The 16,121-nt window shown below is 38.3% G+C and overlaps 1 protein-coding gene across 7 annotated transcripts in view; it reads left to right on the top strand.

Moving 5' to 3' along the window:
* LOC150100035 (putative ubiquitin carboxyl-terminal hydrolase MINDY-4) overlaps positions 1–15,132 on the top strand; it is a 376,809-nt gene extending 361,677 nt beyond the window's left edge. For all 7 annotated transcript variants that reach the window (XM_090402889.1, XM_090402887.1, XM_090402888.1 and 4 more), the window contains one exon: positions 14,871–15,132. In XM_090402889.1, coding sequence (XP_090259015.1) covers positions 14,871–14,901 — 31 coding nt within the window. In that variant the 3' untranslated portion in view covers positions 14,902–15,132. The remainder of the gene's footprint in view (positions 1–14,870) is intronic.
* The last annotated feature ends 989 nt before the right edge of the window (positions 15,133–16,121 follow it).

The raw sequence follows: 16,121 nt of genomic DNA, 5'->3' as shown, positions 1-16,121 counted from the left end.
CCCCTCTTCCTCCTGTCCACCAGACTCTGCAAAATACATCTTCTCAATCTTTCCTCATACTCAACATTCCAGAGGTCAGAAACTACCTTAGTCATTCGCCTTTGGATCTCTTTCCAATTTCTCTTCATCCTTCTGAAAACCAGGTGACCAAATCTGGCCACAATAGTCCATATGTGGCGCCTAATCAAAGCCTTATACAACAGAACAAGAATCTCCCTACTTCTACACGTCAGTGTCCTCCGCATCATTCCCAGAAGCCTTTGTGCTGTCTTCATAATTTTGGCTATGTGTCCCCTGAATTTTAGATCCTTATCCACTACCACGCCCAGATCTCTTATTTCTTCCACCTCCAACAGTATATCCTCACCAAGCATAAATTGTGCATCCCATCTTTGTTTTCCAAATTTTAAAACCTTACATTTTGCAACATTGAACTCGCATCCCTATTTCCGTGCCCAATCGTTCAATTTATTCAAGTCTTCTTGTAAGGCCACAACATCTTCACTCTTCATGGTTCGTCCCAACTTTGCATCATCTACAAACAACTGAATATGCCTATTCAAATCTCCACCAATATCATTAATATACAAGTTAAACAGTAATGGCCCTAAAACAGACCCCTGAGCCACTCAACTTTCCTTTTCCTGGATATCGCTCTCCCCATACACAACTTGCTGATACCTATCAGATAGCCAGTCTCCAATCCAGTGCACTAATCTAATATCCAACCCCATCTGCTCTAGTTTGAATATCAAATTATCATGAGGTACTCTATCAAAAGCCTTTGCGAAATTTAAGTATATTATTGTCACTTTAAGCAGTCACTTTATTGTAATAAGTAAGTAGATTACTAAAACATGACCTCCCTTTAGCAAATCCATGCTGTCCATCAAAGATAATACCATTGTTATCAACCCAACTCTGGATCCTAGTTTTCACAAGCTTCTCCAACAACTTAACCACAACACCTGACACACAGATAGGCCTATAGTTTGATGCTTGAGTTCGATCACCTCCTTTATAAAGTGGCACAATCTTGCCCTCCTTCCACTCCTTAGGAACTTGACCAAGTGCAAGACTCCTATTAAAAAAATATGTCAAGGCAGGATGATCCTGACTTTAAGTTTGGAGTTTATTTTAAGTGTGATTTCTATTATTCTTTCATCTGTATAATTAAGTTCTTCTATAAGGTGTGTATTTGTTTTGTTAATTAGAAATCCAACTCCATATTGCCTTTTAGTTTTCCCATAATAGTATAAGTATTCTCCATTTTTTAGTTTTATTAAATGTTCATCCTGCTTGTGAACTTCACTTAAACCTATGGTGTCCCATTTAATATGATTTAGTTCTTGCTGTAAGATGGTAAAGTCTTCCTCTTCTTTAAGTGTTTGACAATTAAATGTTCCTATATAGAGAAAAAAAAGGATTGCATTGATTACTATTATATTTATGAATTCTTTGGGCTATTCCAGTATTGCTTATTATTTAGGAAAGCTTCCCCACTGCACCATGCTCTGGCCTCCATAAATGGTTTCGATCAGAGTAGTCATATAGTCAGGGAAATTTAATTACATCCAGTGTTTGCCCATTTTGGCCACCATGGGCTTTATAGCCTTTCTTTTTTCATCTTGGCATTGTAGTGGAGGAGTTGTGGCCTAATCTCCTTTGCTGGCCACAAGATCTTGGGAGATGCATTTTATAGCTTTTCACCAGCTCTTTGCTCAGTATGAACTTCACCATGGTTCATTATGACACAATGTTTCCCCGGGGAGGGAGGGTCCACGTGGACGCATGATCTGGGTATAGCCCTCCGGACTTCACTGAAATATTGGCACTGCCATCTATATCAGTTCCATCAGGGTTTCTGACTGTGTTGTAGGTTGCCAGCCCACCAAAGAAATCCATTGCAAACTTAACTGTGCTCAACATGCTACAAACATGACTGATGGCTAGTCGGCCAAGATCCTGGTAGGAGAACACAGCTAATCCTCCCCACTATACTTGATACTTCTCGTAGACAGGCTTATACGTTGGTTATGCATTACTAAATCACTTAAGGAATTGACAACATAGATACGAATATAAATTAAATTGCACTTTAATAAATATTTCTGATATTTCGGCAACATCACATTGCCATCTTCAAAAAGAACTTACAAAAAAGCCACGTAGGCACTACAACACAGTAACTGAGAATGAAGTGATGAAGCTATTGTTCTCCTAAAAGTCTTGATGGTGCCCCCTAGCAGGCTAAGTACTTGGCCGTTAGGTTGAAGGTCCGCTGATATAAGCCTCCCAAATTTGGGGCAGTCTCATACAACCAAATTTGTTGAGGTTTGGAGAGTTTCTTAGGGCTGAGGCTGATTCCATAAATAGTCTTTCGAATTTGTATTTGCTGGAAGAAAGGTGGAAGAAAGCTACAGTGTATTACTGTAGCTTTCTTCCACATTCCCTAAACAGCTTGCTTTAGGGGGTAGCTAAAAATACACAATTGTAGAAAATGACTAGACCAAAAAAATAATGTGTATAGAAGAGGTAATCTGGAATAGTTGACTGAACACAAGCCAATTTGGATGCACGTGATCATAAAACGCAAAAATTAAGGACATTGAATTATGCCTTGCACCCACGCAGTGATGTGAATCAGTTATATGTATAGCCAGGAAAAGTGGAGGACGTGAGAATTTGCTAGTGAAGCAAACGGTAGAAGAACAAAAGCAAGCATTGAATGATTACATCAATGAAAAGCGCAGAAAAGATGTTAATTGAAGCTTACAAAGAAAAAATAGTGAATGTAGTAGATTTAAAAAAATATAAAAAAAGCAGTACGGTGGAAGAAAGCTACAGTAATACACCATAGCAAATACAAATTCGAAAGACTATTTATGGAATCAGCCTCAGCCCTAAAAAACTCTCCGAACCTCAACAAATTTGATTGCACGAGACTGCCCCAAATTTGGGAGGCTTACATCAGCAGACCTTCAGCCTAACAGCCAAGAACACCTACTTAGCCTGCTAGGGGGCACCATCAGGACTTTTAGGAGAACAATAGCTTGATCACTTCATTGTCAGTTACTGTGTTGTAGTGCCTACGTGCCTTTTTTGTAAGTTCCTTTTGAAGATGGCAACCGTGATGTTGCCAAAATATCGGAAATATTTATTAAAGTGTAATTTAATTTATATTCGTATCTATGTTGTCAATTCCTTAAGTGATTTAGTAATATACTTGATACTATACATCACTTAAATAATCAAAACCATGTTATTGCCTATACTGATGGATAATCTGATGAAGCACTCAACCAAGGAGGATCAAGGGTTTTTCTAACTCTACCTGGAGGCGAGGAAATGCAAATCAAAACCGTAGCTGGCAAAATAGCTTTAAACTTCACTTGTGAATTAACAATCTCTAATCCAATAATAAACATTACAGAAGGAATAATCATCTACATCTAGCAACCTTAAATTTGAAAAATAAGAACTGTACACTGCAATGGATACCTGCCCATATATTGAAGGCAGTGAGAGAGCAGACAGACTAGCCAAAGAAGCAAGATACTTACCTCAAATATTACACTCACTATCACTAATCAATGCTAACTGTCGCAAAAATAAGATTGGTGAAACAAACTATCAAGAAGGAGAATGAAATCAGAAAAATTGATGAAAATAGAGAAATAGCTAGACTAAGGATGGAACATTTTAAAGGCATGAAAATTCATCTGGACTGTACTAGAAGCTGTGAAATATGCAAGAATTGTCCAGGAGTCGAACTAACACCTGCCCATATCTATTCTTGTCCAGCAATTGCTGTGCAGAAAATTGACGATATAGAAAAGCTCACGAGGCCCCTATAGAAAAGCTCTACTCCATGAAAGTTCAACAGATTACCAAAGCAGTTCTACAGACCCACAGTCATATCTAGAAGCTCTTCAATGAACTCGACAACAACAACAAATGCCCTACAACAGCATGGAACGAAGTTTATATTCACCCTATCTCAAAGAAGGGCGATAAAAGCCAGTCATCAAGCGGTCCTATTGCACCCACCGTTCTCTCGAATATATTGGAGAGAATTATCAACATAAGTGCTTTACCATCTGGAAGCCTGCCAGTTAATCATTGACTCACCAGTATAGATTCTGTCATTCTCAGTCCACAGCAAGACACTTCCAAGGTATTTTTATTTATCAGACACAGAGCCTACTTTCCAAATTGCAAATGCAAAGGATCTCACTATCCACCCTTTTGCAATTGGATTTCCTGAAACACAGTGCATTACTTCATTTTTTTTTTTTTTTCAGATTCCCACCAATGCCAGATTATTCCCAAGACTCTAGGGCACTTTAGTGCTGGTGAGAAATCTGCAGCCTCGAATTCTATTAATAGTTTTTACTAATGATGAAGCCCTCCATTCCTCTTTTCATTCAACAAGCTTTGCAATGCTCATATATATCCCATTCTATAAGATATTTCATAATCATTGCTTTGAACCACTCATCCTAATTAATTTATACTTGCCAAGAAATTAGTGGGTAAAATCCTTGACTCAAGCATAAGCAAACAGTTTGCTTATACTTGAGTCAAGTCATGGGTATCTTGTGAAGTCTGCAGCCTTGGTGGAGGCTGTAGACTTCATATCAATTGTGTCAGTATCTAATAATGCAAATCATGTTTCATTTTAGACATGTATATTGCTGTGCATTATGCTATTCATTCCTCTGTAAACTTTATTTGCTGTTACTTGGCTGAAGGATTAAACAAGAATATAATTTCTTGGCAAGTATTATTTACTTTCTAACCAAGAGAGAAACTTGCTAAGAACAGTCATCCTCTTGCCATATAAATAGAAACTCATTTATGCCAATTACTCTTGGTAAAAGGTGGTGGTAGATTTGAGCTGTGCTAAAAAAAAACTGTTTTAATCAGCATATAATGTGGCTTTTTCCAACATTCCCTCCCTCCCAACAGTTTTTTCAGTTTGATATAAGTATCCATTAGTAGTGTTGCAATTGAAGTTTTTATGTTATTTATATTGTGTTTTGCTGCTGGTTTATTCTTATTAAGAGGGTAAGGTCAGAGTCAGACACGTTCAGAGGTAGCAGAGAAGAAAAAGATAAGTTTTTGTTATTTTTATTAGAGTTTTCTACTTTAAATAGCACAATATAAAATAATTGCAGTTGGGGAAATTCTACTTAAAAACATAAAATTTTTAGTATAGCTGTAGTAGATAGTAAATAGTAAATTCTTAGTAAATAGTTCTTCTTCTTGTGCAGTTTGAATGATGGCAGCAGCTTCACCTCATTTTACTAATGGCTTGTCACCAAGTCCTTCCCTCATTTAAGGACTGCATTTTGCATAACATACTATGGGATTTTGTGGTATACGGTGCTTGTGACATGTATGCATCCCAGCAGTTGGATATGTGGCAAATGAGAGATTGGGGAGTGCATATATGCAGAATATGTAGGAAATGGGAAGAACTTTGTGAGTTGGAGATTAGTATAACAGACCTTGGCAGCATGATGTAAGAGGCAGGAGAATACTGCCCTAGAGAGATGAGTAGTGTGATTGAAGATGATGAGCAGAATGTAAATGAAAAATTAAAAGTGGGGAATGTGGAAAGTTTGAATCATGAAGTTTTTGGAGGTGATCTTAGTTGGGAGGATAAATGACAAGCAAGAGTTGGGTAGCTTGCAGAGAGAGAGAGAGAGAGAGAGAGAGAGAGATGCACTGAACTGGGAGGGGGGGGGTAGAATGTCTCGGAAATTATTATTATATCACACCTCTAGGGAGTCGAAAGACTCATCGAGGGAGGACATCTACTCTACAACTCTTCGTCTCACTACTCCACTAACCTTCATCATCTAATGAATGAGTTGAGAAGAGTGAAAAAATGGAAGCAATGAATGCAAAGCAAATCAGAGTATGAGTGAGAGATAGTTATGGGAATGATAGAAGAGAAGAGAATGAAAACAGTAGAAGGGAGGGAATGAGAAAAATGATACGGAGTGCTGGAACAAGGGATAGAGAGTAATGCTAGGACAGCAGATAAGTAAGGGAACAATGGAAGAAAGTGTTAGAGAAGAGAGAGTGAGGGATGCAGGAGCAAGTAAGGAACAGAGTGGTGAGAGGTGTGATGTGTGGAGACTTGATGATCCATGGTGTGCTCGCCCTGAGGAGTGTTTACCTGGAGGAATGATAGAAACTGTGGCTATGGCAAAGCAGGGTGGATGAGATGATTGTGATGGTGGGCATGGATCACTTGAGAGGCAGTGTGAATCAGTTGACAAGAGATCTGAAGTTCATGCTAGAGGTTGTATAGAAGAAGACTAAAAGAGGGAAGATAGTGGGTTTGTTGCCCAGGTATGATAATGACAAGCTGAGGAGAAGAGCATTAATAGTGAATAGTATGATAGCCAGATTGTGTCAGAAGAGATGCTTGGAGGGCATTTGAAAGTGAGAGACCGCTTGAATTTGAATGAGGAAGGACGTAGGAATCTGGAAAGATTACTGTTCTCTGAACAAGTAGAGGTGTGTGTGTGTCATTGCAGGGAAATTAGAATTAACAGGGTGGATGGTAGCAGGAGTGGCCTCCTGTGTGAATAGGTTCTTGGGAGAGGTGGGATATACATCAGGTAATGCTGAATCCAGTGGAGATGAATTGGTGGTGCTGATAGCATCAGCCTGTCCAGAGATGATTGGGATCTCTGAGATTCAGTTGATGGAAGACGATATATTAACAGGAATAGAAGTAGAAGGATACAGCATTTTTTAAGAGGATAGGAAGGGAAAACCAGGCTGTGAAGTACTGCTTATGATAAGTGATGACTTGTGTCCTCTCAGAGTGGAGGAAGATTTGGAGGGAAGTAGAACTAATGGCTTTGAAAGCATATGGTATGACATAGCGGCAGGCAAGACAGAATATTTAGTGGGATTTTGCGACAAGCCAGGGAGCATAGTGGTGAGGAACAGGAGATGTTTAGGCAGTTGAGCTTGGCAAATGCAATAAGAATGATTGTTATGGGAGATTTTAATAACAGAAGTATAAATTTGGAAGAGGAAACTGCATTTGGTAATAAGAGAATGGAATTTCTAGAATTCTTCAAGGATGCAAATGTCTTAGGCAACATGTAGTAGAAGGAACACGAGGCTCAAGAGTTTTGGATTTGGTCATATCACCTGCTGATTATAACTGAGATGGCATCTCTGATCCCAATTTGGAGAGAGTGACCATGTGGTTTTGGAAGATGAATAGACATGCAAAAGTATCAAAGAGAGGAATGTGCATGGAATTATAAGGTAGATGATTATAATAGTCTTAGATATCAACTTGGGGCAGTTCCATGGAGGGAGGAACTGGGAGGATGAGGTATTATTAGTGCCTGGAAAATTGTGAAGGAATATTTATTAGCAGCAATAGTAAGCTGTATACCACAAATGAAGAAGAGGACACAATTTGGTGTAAAGTGGATGACACAATATCAAACAGGAACTGCAGGCTAAAAAGAAGTTATGGAAGAAATATAAGCAGAAGGATGAAAAGCAGATGCATGAAGAATATAAGACTCAAGCCAGGGGATTCACTAGTATGCTAAGGAAGTCATAACTGGAATATGAGAAGAGATTGGCCCTGAGATCCAAAGAAATGATTGTGGAAGAATGACATTGTTGGATAAAAATGGGAATAGAGTGACTGATGCAGATGACAGAGTGGAGTTGTTCGATGAGCACTATATTGGGATATTTCATCCTGGAGAAGTAGGTTTTAATACTAGAGGAATAGAATAGGTTTGAGGTTAATTATTATTATCCCAAGATCCCATGGAGTCAAAAACTCATCTAGGAGGTGCTTTTGTCATACACACAGTTCATCTCACACCACCCCTTAAAAACACTCAAATTCTCTGCAGACACCACAATCACAGACATGGCAATCCAATCATTCACAACTCTGCATGCAAAAAGCCTACTTCTCACTCCCTCCTTATACAGCTTCCAGGGATGTCCTCTGGTTCTCCCCTGATCTCCCATCGTTTGCTGTAAAACCTCTCCAACATTGATCCTTTAATAACCCCTTACTAACGTGTAGGTCTCTATCATATCACCCCTCTTCGTCCTGTACACTAGACTGTAAATTGCATCTTCTCAACCTTTCCTCATATTCAATATTCCAGAGATCAGAAACTACCTTAGTAAGTCATCTTTGGACCCTTTCCAACATCTTTTCGTCCTTTTGAAAACCAGGTAACAAATCTCTGCACAGAATTCTATGTGGGACCTAATCAAACCCTTATACAATTGAACATGAATCTCCTTACTTCTACAAATTAGTGTCCTCCGCATCCCAGAATTCTTTGTTTGTCCTCACAATTTTGGCAGTGTGTCCCCTAAATTTCAGATCATGACAAGTGGAAGTGCCCACACTGTAGAGAAAACAAATGAATGCTGCCTTCAATGGAAGGCAGGACACAGATCACCCCCAAGATCTATTATTTCCTGAATCTCCAACAATATATCCCCATTAAACATAAATTCTACATCCAATCTTTGTTTCCAAAATTTTAGAACCTTACATTTCGCAACATCGAACTCACATCCCCATTTCCGTGCCCATTCACTCAATTTATTTAAGTCTTCTTGTAAAGTCACAACATCTTCTCTACTCTTCATATTTTGTCCCAGCTTTGCACCATTTGCAAACATCTGAATATTCCCATCCAAATCTTTGCCTATATCATTAACATACAGGTTAAACAGCAAAGGCCTAAAACAGACCTCTGAGTCATACCACTAGTGACTTTCCTCTTCAAGTTGTTTATGCGGGAGCAATATCCTCTGGATATTGCTCCCCCATAAACAACATGCTGATACCTATCAGATAGCCAGTTTCTGATCCAATGCAGTAATCTAATATCCAACCCCAGTCCACTCTAGTTTGACTATCAACTTATCATGCAGTAATTTATCAAAAGCTTTTGCAAAATCTAAGTATACTACTGTGTATCCCTCTTCGCCCAAGGAAGCTGTCACCTTATTGTAATAAGTAAGTAGATTACTAAAGCATAACCTCCCTTTAGCAAATCCATGCCATCCATCAAGATAATATCATCGTTGTCAACCCAATTCTGGATCCTAGCTCTCACTAGCTTCTTTAACAACTTAACCACAACACCTGACACACAGATATGACTATAATTTGATGCTTGAGTTCTATCACTTCCCTTATGAAGTGACACAGTCTTGCCCTCCTTCCTCTCCTCTGGAACTCAACCCAAAGCAAGACTCATATTAATGTCAAGGCAGATGTTATCTCTCTGGCACATTCCTTCAGAATATGTGGTGATATATTATCAAGTCCAACAGCCTTATTAACATCAAGTTTGCTCAGTTTCCCATATACTCTTGCTCACTTTCAGTCAGTCTCTCCTTCCCATCATTAACTGCTCTCAATCTCTCCATGATGTCACATTCACAAGAATCAAAGACCTTTATGAACTGCTCATTAAGTATCTCGCTATATCTTCCACTGTAGTTGTCCTTATACCATTTTCTCCAATCAATGTCATCTTTCCATAATCATTCTTTTTTTTTTTTTTTGCTGGCTACATATCAAAAGAGCTCCTTAGGATTCTTTTTGGCTTCATTAGCTAACTGCTGGTCATACTTCACTTTTGCTACCCTTACCAAACACATCACCCTCCTTGCTTGGTCTTTGTAATCCTCATGGAATTGGTTATTACCACTTCTCTTATGCTGTTTCCATAATGCCTTTTTTCCTCTGTATCGCATGCTTAATTAGTAGATCAAGCATGCGATATTTCACACCTACCTTATTTTGCCTTCTAACTCTTGGATTACATTTAGACATTGCTTCTACTAGAGTTCTTGAATATCGCCCAAGCTGCAGTGATCCCTTTCCAGCTAACTCCTCATTCCATGTTACCCCTGCAAGCTTTATCCTGAGCTCTTCATAATCACCAGCCTTGTAGTTCCACATATACCCTTTTCTCACAGAGGTCCTCACACTGCTGGCAACCACCAGCTAATCATTTCATGGTCACTCTCACCAACTGGATGGTGATTTGACACCTCATTTATAATTACATCCTCTGATGAGATGATCAAATCCAAGACCCTCAATCCTTGTGTACCCTCTGTTACATACTGTCTGAGGTAGTTGTTCCTCAAAAACTCAACAAACTCATGTTCTTTACTTCCAGTTGCTATCTCATCATCCCAGTCTATATTGCTATATTTAAAATCATTCATAATAATTATCTTTTTCTTATTTGCTTGGCTGATTTGATTATATATTTCATAGTCACTACCATCCACATTACCAGATCTATAACAACATCCAACCAAGTATTTCATTCTATTCACCTCTATCTCACACCATACTGCCTCAGAACACTCTGCCTCAACACTCTGTCCCTCATGCATCTCTACTTTGTATGGACATATCTCTTTCTCTATAATTAATAGCACTTCCCCTCCCTTTTTTACCCTTTCTATCCTCACGAAACACATCATTCTCTTCCATCTCTATTCCTGTCAGGATGTCATCCTCATCCAACCATATCTCACTTATTCCAACAATTTTTGGGTGAACAGACTCAATTAATGCAACCATTTCATTTGCCTTGTTTCTTGCACTTCTAGCTTTTGTATACAAACACAGCAGCTTATTCCTGGATCTATAGCTTGTACCACTGACACCACTTATTTGATGTGACTTCTCAATGCTTAACTTGATCCATTTCTTTTTCTCCTTATTCATCTTAGAACCTTCTTCAGATACAACTGTTTTCCCTTGATCCCAGGTCATCCCCTTCCCTTTTTTTTTTGTCTATGCATGCATTCACATCCTATTGGAACATATACCTTTCTCACGCTGTGTTCCTCTGTCCACCCTGAGCCTCTCTGTTTCCCTGTCTGTCTTGCACACCTGTTCTCTCATTCTCTATACTCATGCCACTCACTTCTTCATTCACAACCACCTCTTCAGTTTCTCCTGTCTTACTCTTCCGTTCCTCCATATTGCTTACCACTTGATCAGATTCATTCTCCACACTAACTTCTCTACCTTCCAGCAGCAGTCTCTCCAAGTGACTCGCATCAAAACCACTCAAATGCAGTCCATCGCTCCTGTACAGCTCACTTTATCCTTCAAACTCATTCCACACATTAACAAACTACACTCCTTTTTCCTCACACATTTCTGCTGACGTATCATTCATAATCTTACTCTGCCTCATCTCACCACTGTCATACCTGGGCAACATTCTTACTACCTTTCCTATCACACTATTCTCTTTTATCCTTCTCAACAATGTCCTAATATCCAATCTGACATTCTTTGTTTGTTTGCAGTCAAGTGATTTCGTACCAGTTCTTTTGCTCACTTACTTCTCATATCTAACTCGACTCATTCTACCTCCAGTAAAATATACTTTATGCATCCTCTCATTCAGTACACCTTTAATAATTGAATCACCATATAACACCACTCATCTTTCATTACCTCTTTTATACCAACATTATTTCTTTTCATCATTTTCACTCTTCCATACATATCTCAAATTCTCTTAATTTCATTCTGCATCTATTTCAACTCTTGCCTCAACTTAACCAACTGATCTTTAGAATCTTACATCAGATTTCCACTGTCATTCATTCTTTCAAACTTTCGAACCTTGCAACACACTTTCGCTCTCATTCATTCTTTTGAATTTTCAAACCTTGTGTAATACACACTTGTTCACAGTCAATGCCACAACCTTATCTTTAACTGCACTTTGTTTTGTAACTTCTGTCATATTCACATCGCTTTTGTCTTTCTTACCATCAATTGTTAAGGTTCTCTGATCACTCGTTCTCTTTTTCAAAACTTTTTTAACCTTTTTTTCACTGATCTTTTACACTGTCCTTTTCTATCAGATTAGTACTCATCAAGCCCTCATTCCACTCACACTTCACACATACCCTCCTTCCATTTACCTTAAATATTCACACTCTATCTATATAATCAAATGAGTACATATAGCACACATCGCATTTCATGAAAAACGAATGAAATCGAAATTGAATTCTTGCATGGACAAAGCTGCCACCATCTTTCCTTTGCCGGTTACTATACTGAGTTGTAATTTTAAAGAATTTATAAATAAACTTAAACAAAAAATCCCACACACTAATAACACTGCAGACGCACAACTTTTATAGCAACTCTTACTCATGCACACACACAAACTTATTATTATTATTATTCGTGACACGTCCAAGGAGTCCGAAGACTCATCGCGTGAGGACACCCACTGTACAACTCTCCATCTCCACTACTATCCCGAACTTCTACTGCCAAGTATCTACACCAACGGCATCTATCGCCCACAACCACCACCACAGCAAGTATTTTTTGTCTGTAAATTGCGTGTGTTCTGAAGGGCCAATTGTCCTGTATGTGGGATGAAAAACCCAAGTTTCTGGGAGAATAAACCCTGCTACCTCCATATGAGATCGGCTAACTCACCTTCAATTGAAAAAGTCCATATAAAGATTCCTCCCATCACGACGGGAATCGAACTTATATACTGTTAATTATTTCAAAAAAGTTATCTCAAATGGGAGCCCTCTTTACACACTGCTACTTTTTGCAACACTTCAGAAGTGCAAGAGGAGATTGTGTTTCAAGTACTGAGTACTCTGGATGTCAATAAAGCAATGGGACTGGATGGAATTTTGGCATGGGTTTTGAGAAAATGTGCTGAACTGACAGCTCGGTTGACCTGGGCTTTTCAGTGAAAGCTTGGCCAAGGGAAAGGTACCCAAGGAGTAGAAGGAGGGTAAGATTCATAATCTTACCCTCCTTCCAGTGGTAGCATACTGGAGTGTCAAATTCTAGACCAGTTTGTTTTTTGTTGGTAGTCAAGATCTTAAAGAAATTAGTGAGGGGACCATGTACAGCATTCGGAAGATGAGGATAATGTTATCTCTAAGAGTCACCATCGATTTGTTAAGGAGTGCTCTTGCTTTAGTAATATAATTGCCTTTTATAATAAAGTGACAAGAGTAGTTGATGGGGGAAAGGCATACTTTGCTTTTCTTTTTATTTCACAAAGCCATTTGACGGGGTACAACATGATAAGCTGATATTCAAGTTGCAGCACATGGATTTAGATGTCAGATTAGGATTCAGGATTGGCTATCTAATAGGTATCAGAGAGTTGTGTATGGGGGGGGGGCAATATCAAGAAGGAAGAAGGTTACAAGTGGGGGTCCCACAAGGCTCAGTACTGGGACCTGTATTGTTTAACCTTTATATCAATGACATTGTCAGTGGATTGGGGAAAGGAATATTCAGTTGCTTGCAGTTGATGCGAAGCTGGGAAGGGTTATTAGTAATAGTGCAGATGTGGTAGCCCTGCATGAGAATTTGAATAACTGAATGTATGGGCAAATGAATGGGGTTGTGAGTTTAATACAGCAAAATGTCAATTCTTGAAATTTGGGATACATCAATGGGAGGCTGCATACTCTGTAAACTGTACTGGAGGAAGTAGGAAAGGCAAGGGATCTAGGGGGTGATGGTTGATAGAAACACGAAATTCAGGGAACATATTGCAAAGGTGGTGAAGTTAACCCAGAGGATTGCTGCAATACTGACCTGCAGAGATAAAAGAGTTGTCATTCCATTGTATAAAACCCTGATCAGACCACGCTTGGACTATTGTTCTCAAATTTGGTCCCCAGGATCTGAAGGCGATAAATTAACGGTGAAAAGAGTGCAGTGGCTGATAACAAAGATGGTATTACGACCATACAATGTTAGTTATCAAGACAAGTTGAGGGAATGTGGACTGCAGAGTTTGGTAGATAGAAGGAGGAGAGGAGAGGTGATGTGATTGAGACTTTTAAACTGTTGAGAGGTAGTTACAGGTTTGACACTGAGGAGTTCTTTTGCTTGGTGGAACAGGGAGAAGGAGTGGGGACAAGGAGCCATCCCTGGAAGTTACAAAAGGAAGCTGTGAGCAAGAGGGTGAGGAGTGGTTTCTTTGCATGGAGTGTGGTTGAACCATGGAATTCATTGCCTGATAGAGTGGTTAGAGCATGAACCATCAGTGAGTTCAAGGAGTGGTATGATAGACTTTGTGTTTTCTAGGGGTGAGCCCCTAACATGGAGGCCTGAATCATAATAATAATAATAAGCAGTTACAATGCCCATGCAAAATTGTGTTTTTTTGTATTATGGTTTAGTGGTGTTGTTAAATTCAAATTTGTGACCACCTGGTTCTCAAATTTGAATAGAATAATTTAAACAAACTAGTTATTTCCAGTTTGTTTTATTATTACTTCTCATTAATCTTCTTCTTTCACTACGCGTTATTCCCACTTCCTATGCAGGGTCCACGTGTTACTTAGATGCGACTTCTTGTTAGTACCACTCCCAACTGACCTGTCGTCTAGTCTGCCGCTGGGGGGGGGATATATTTTTGGCTGTAGAAGCTTTTGTTCACGGGGCCAGTTTGCCTGCTTGTGGGATGAAAAACGCCAGATAAACTGGTGGAAAAACCCTACAGCCCACGCCCAAGACCAGCTAACTTAGCTATGCCTGGGGAAGGTCCTCAAGTTCCTCACGTCTTCGATGGGAATCGAACCTGGGACACTCCTTCCCCAAGCATGTGGTTGCGAAGTGCAAAGCCACTAGGATAACCATGCAGACTATTATTTCTCAGTAATAAAAACATAAAATAAAACTAGAATTACAATTTTAAAGCAATTATTAATTAGTTCTTGAAAATGTTTTAAACATTATACATTTTTCCAAATTGCTGTATTTACTTATATATATATATATATATTTCTAGGTGGAAAGACTGCACTATCATTTGGAACTGAAATAATTTACAATCTGTGGAACTGTCCAAACTTCCAAATACTTCTAATGTTTTCCAGTTCCTCTGACCATTTTTATAAACTGCTGTTAGTTTTTGCTAATAAAATATTTCTAAATATTTATTGTGTAAATATATTAGACAATACTGAATACAATGTAATAACAAATTCATATTAGTTTCAGATTATGTGTAATATCCTCAGTGAAAGAAGATAAATCAGTTTATTTATTCATTGTTGTTATTTAATTTGATTTATCCATTCCAATATTGCAGAACATTACACAGTTTAACATATGCTATAATGCTTAAAGTAATGCCATACTTGAACTTTCCTCAAAAGTAAAAACAAGTTCCAGTTTTGCTCTGCCATTGAAAAACCAAGTAATATATATGCAATATATTAATCCATTAAATGTAAAATATTTTAAACTGTATATTTAAAAAAGAGAGAGAGAGAGAGATAAGTTTCAAATATTTTTTTAGCTCAGAGGTAAAGCGATGTCTCCAGTGAAGAGAAACAGTAAATTTTTTTTATCCTGAGAAGGTTGTATTTGTAATATATTTATGGTATGAGAGATTTGAGATCAGAGTAATTCCAATAAAGAAATCTTCTTGTCTGGAGATTTGGGTGTTGTCAATATAACTGAAAGAAATGGTTTTCTTTTTGCTAGAAATAAGTTGGTTTGGGTTTTACTAACATTAAAATTTATGGTGCTGTAAGAACCTTGTTAAAGAATGGTTACATCAAAATTTAAGATAGTACAAATTATCTTTAGGAATTTTGGTTATTTGTGTCATGTGAGGCTTTGCCACATTAGAAAGAGGAGTATAGTGTACTATTAACAGCTAAACTGGTTTGAATTTTCAGTCATTTGGAGAAAGTCATTGATATATATAAAAGGCAGAGAGCAGATGAAAGAACAGAGCCTTGTGGAACTTCACCATTTGTGAAGTTCCATCGATAAAACACATAATGTATATCCAGACAGCTTGCAACCCATTTGCAGATGAGAGCCAATATGATGAAAACTTAATGAATATGCTTATTTCCAAATCTATTCAAATGCCTTAGAGATGACAGTAGGATATCAAAAGATCAACACCTGTCAAAAGTGTATAACATAAGCAAGAAAAATCTCTTGTTGATTACAGTGGAAGAATCCATACTAATGATTGTTTCTTAAAGGGTTTTGGTTGCATGCAAGTTGTGTTAATGTTTTC

This window comes from Typopeltis vanoorti, chromosome 13 (genome assembly GCF_054136105.1).
Source record: "Typopeltis vanoorti isolate ZY-2024b chromosome 13, IOZ_Tvanoo_1.0, whole genome shotgun sequence".
NCBI lineage: Eukaryota > Metazoa > Arthropoda > Arachnida > Uropygi > Thelyphonidae > Typopeltis > Typopeltis vanoorti.
This window is presented reverse-complemented; position numbering and strand designations above follow the sequence as displayed.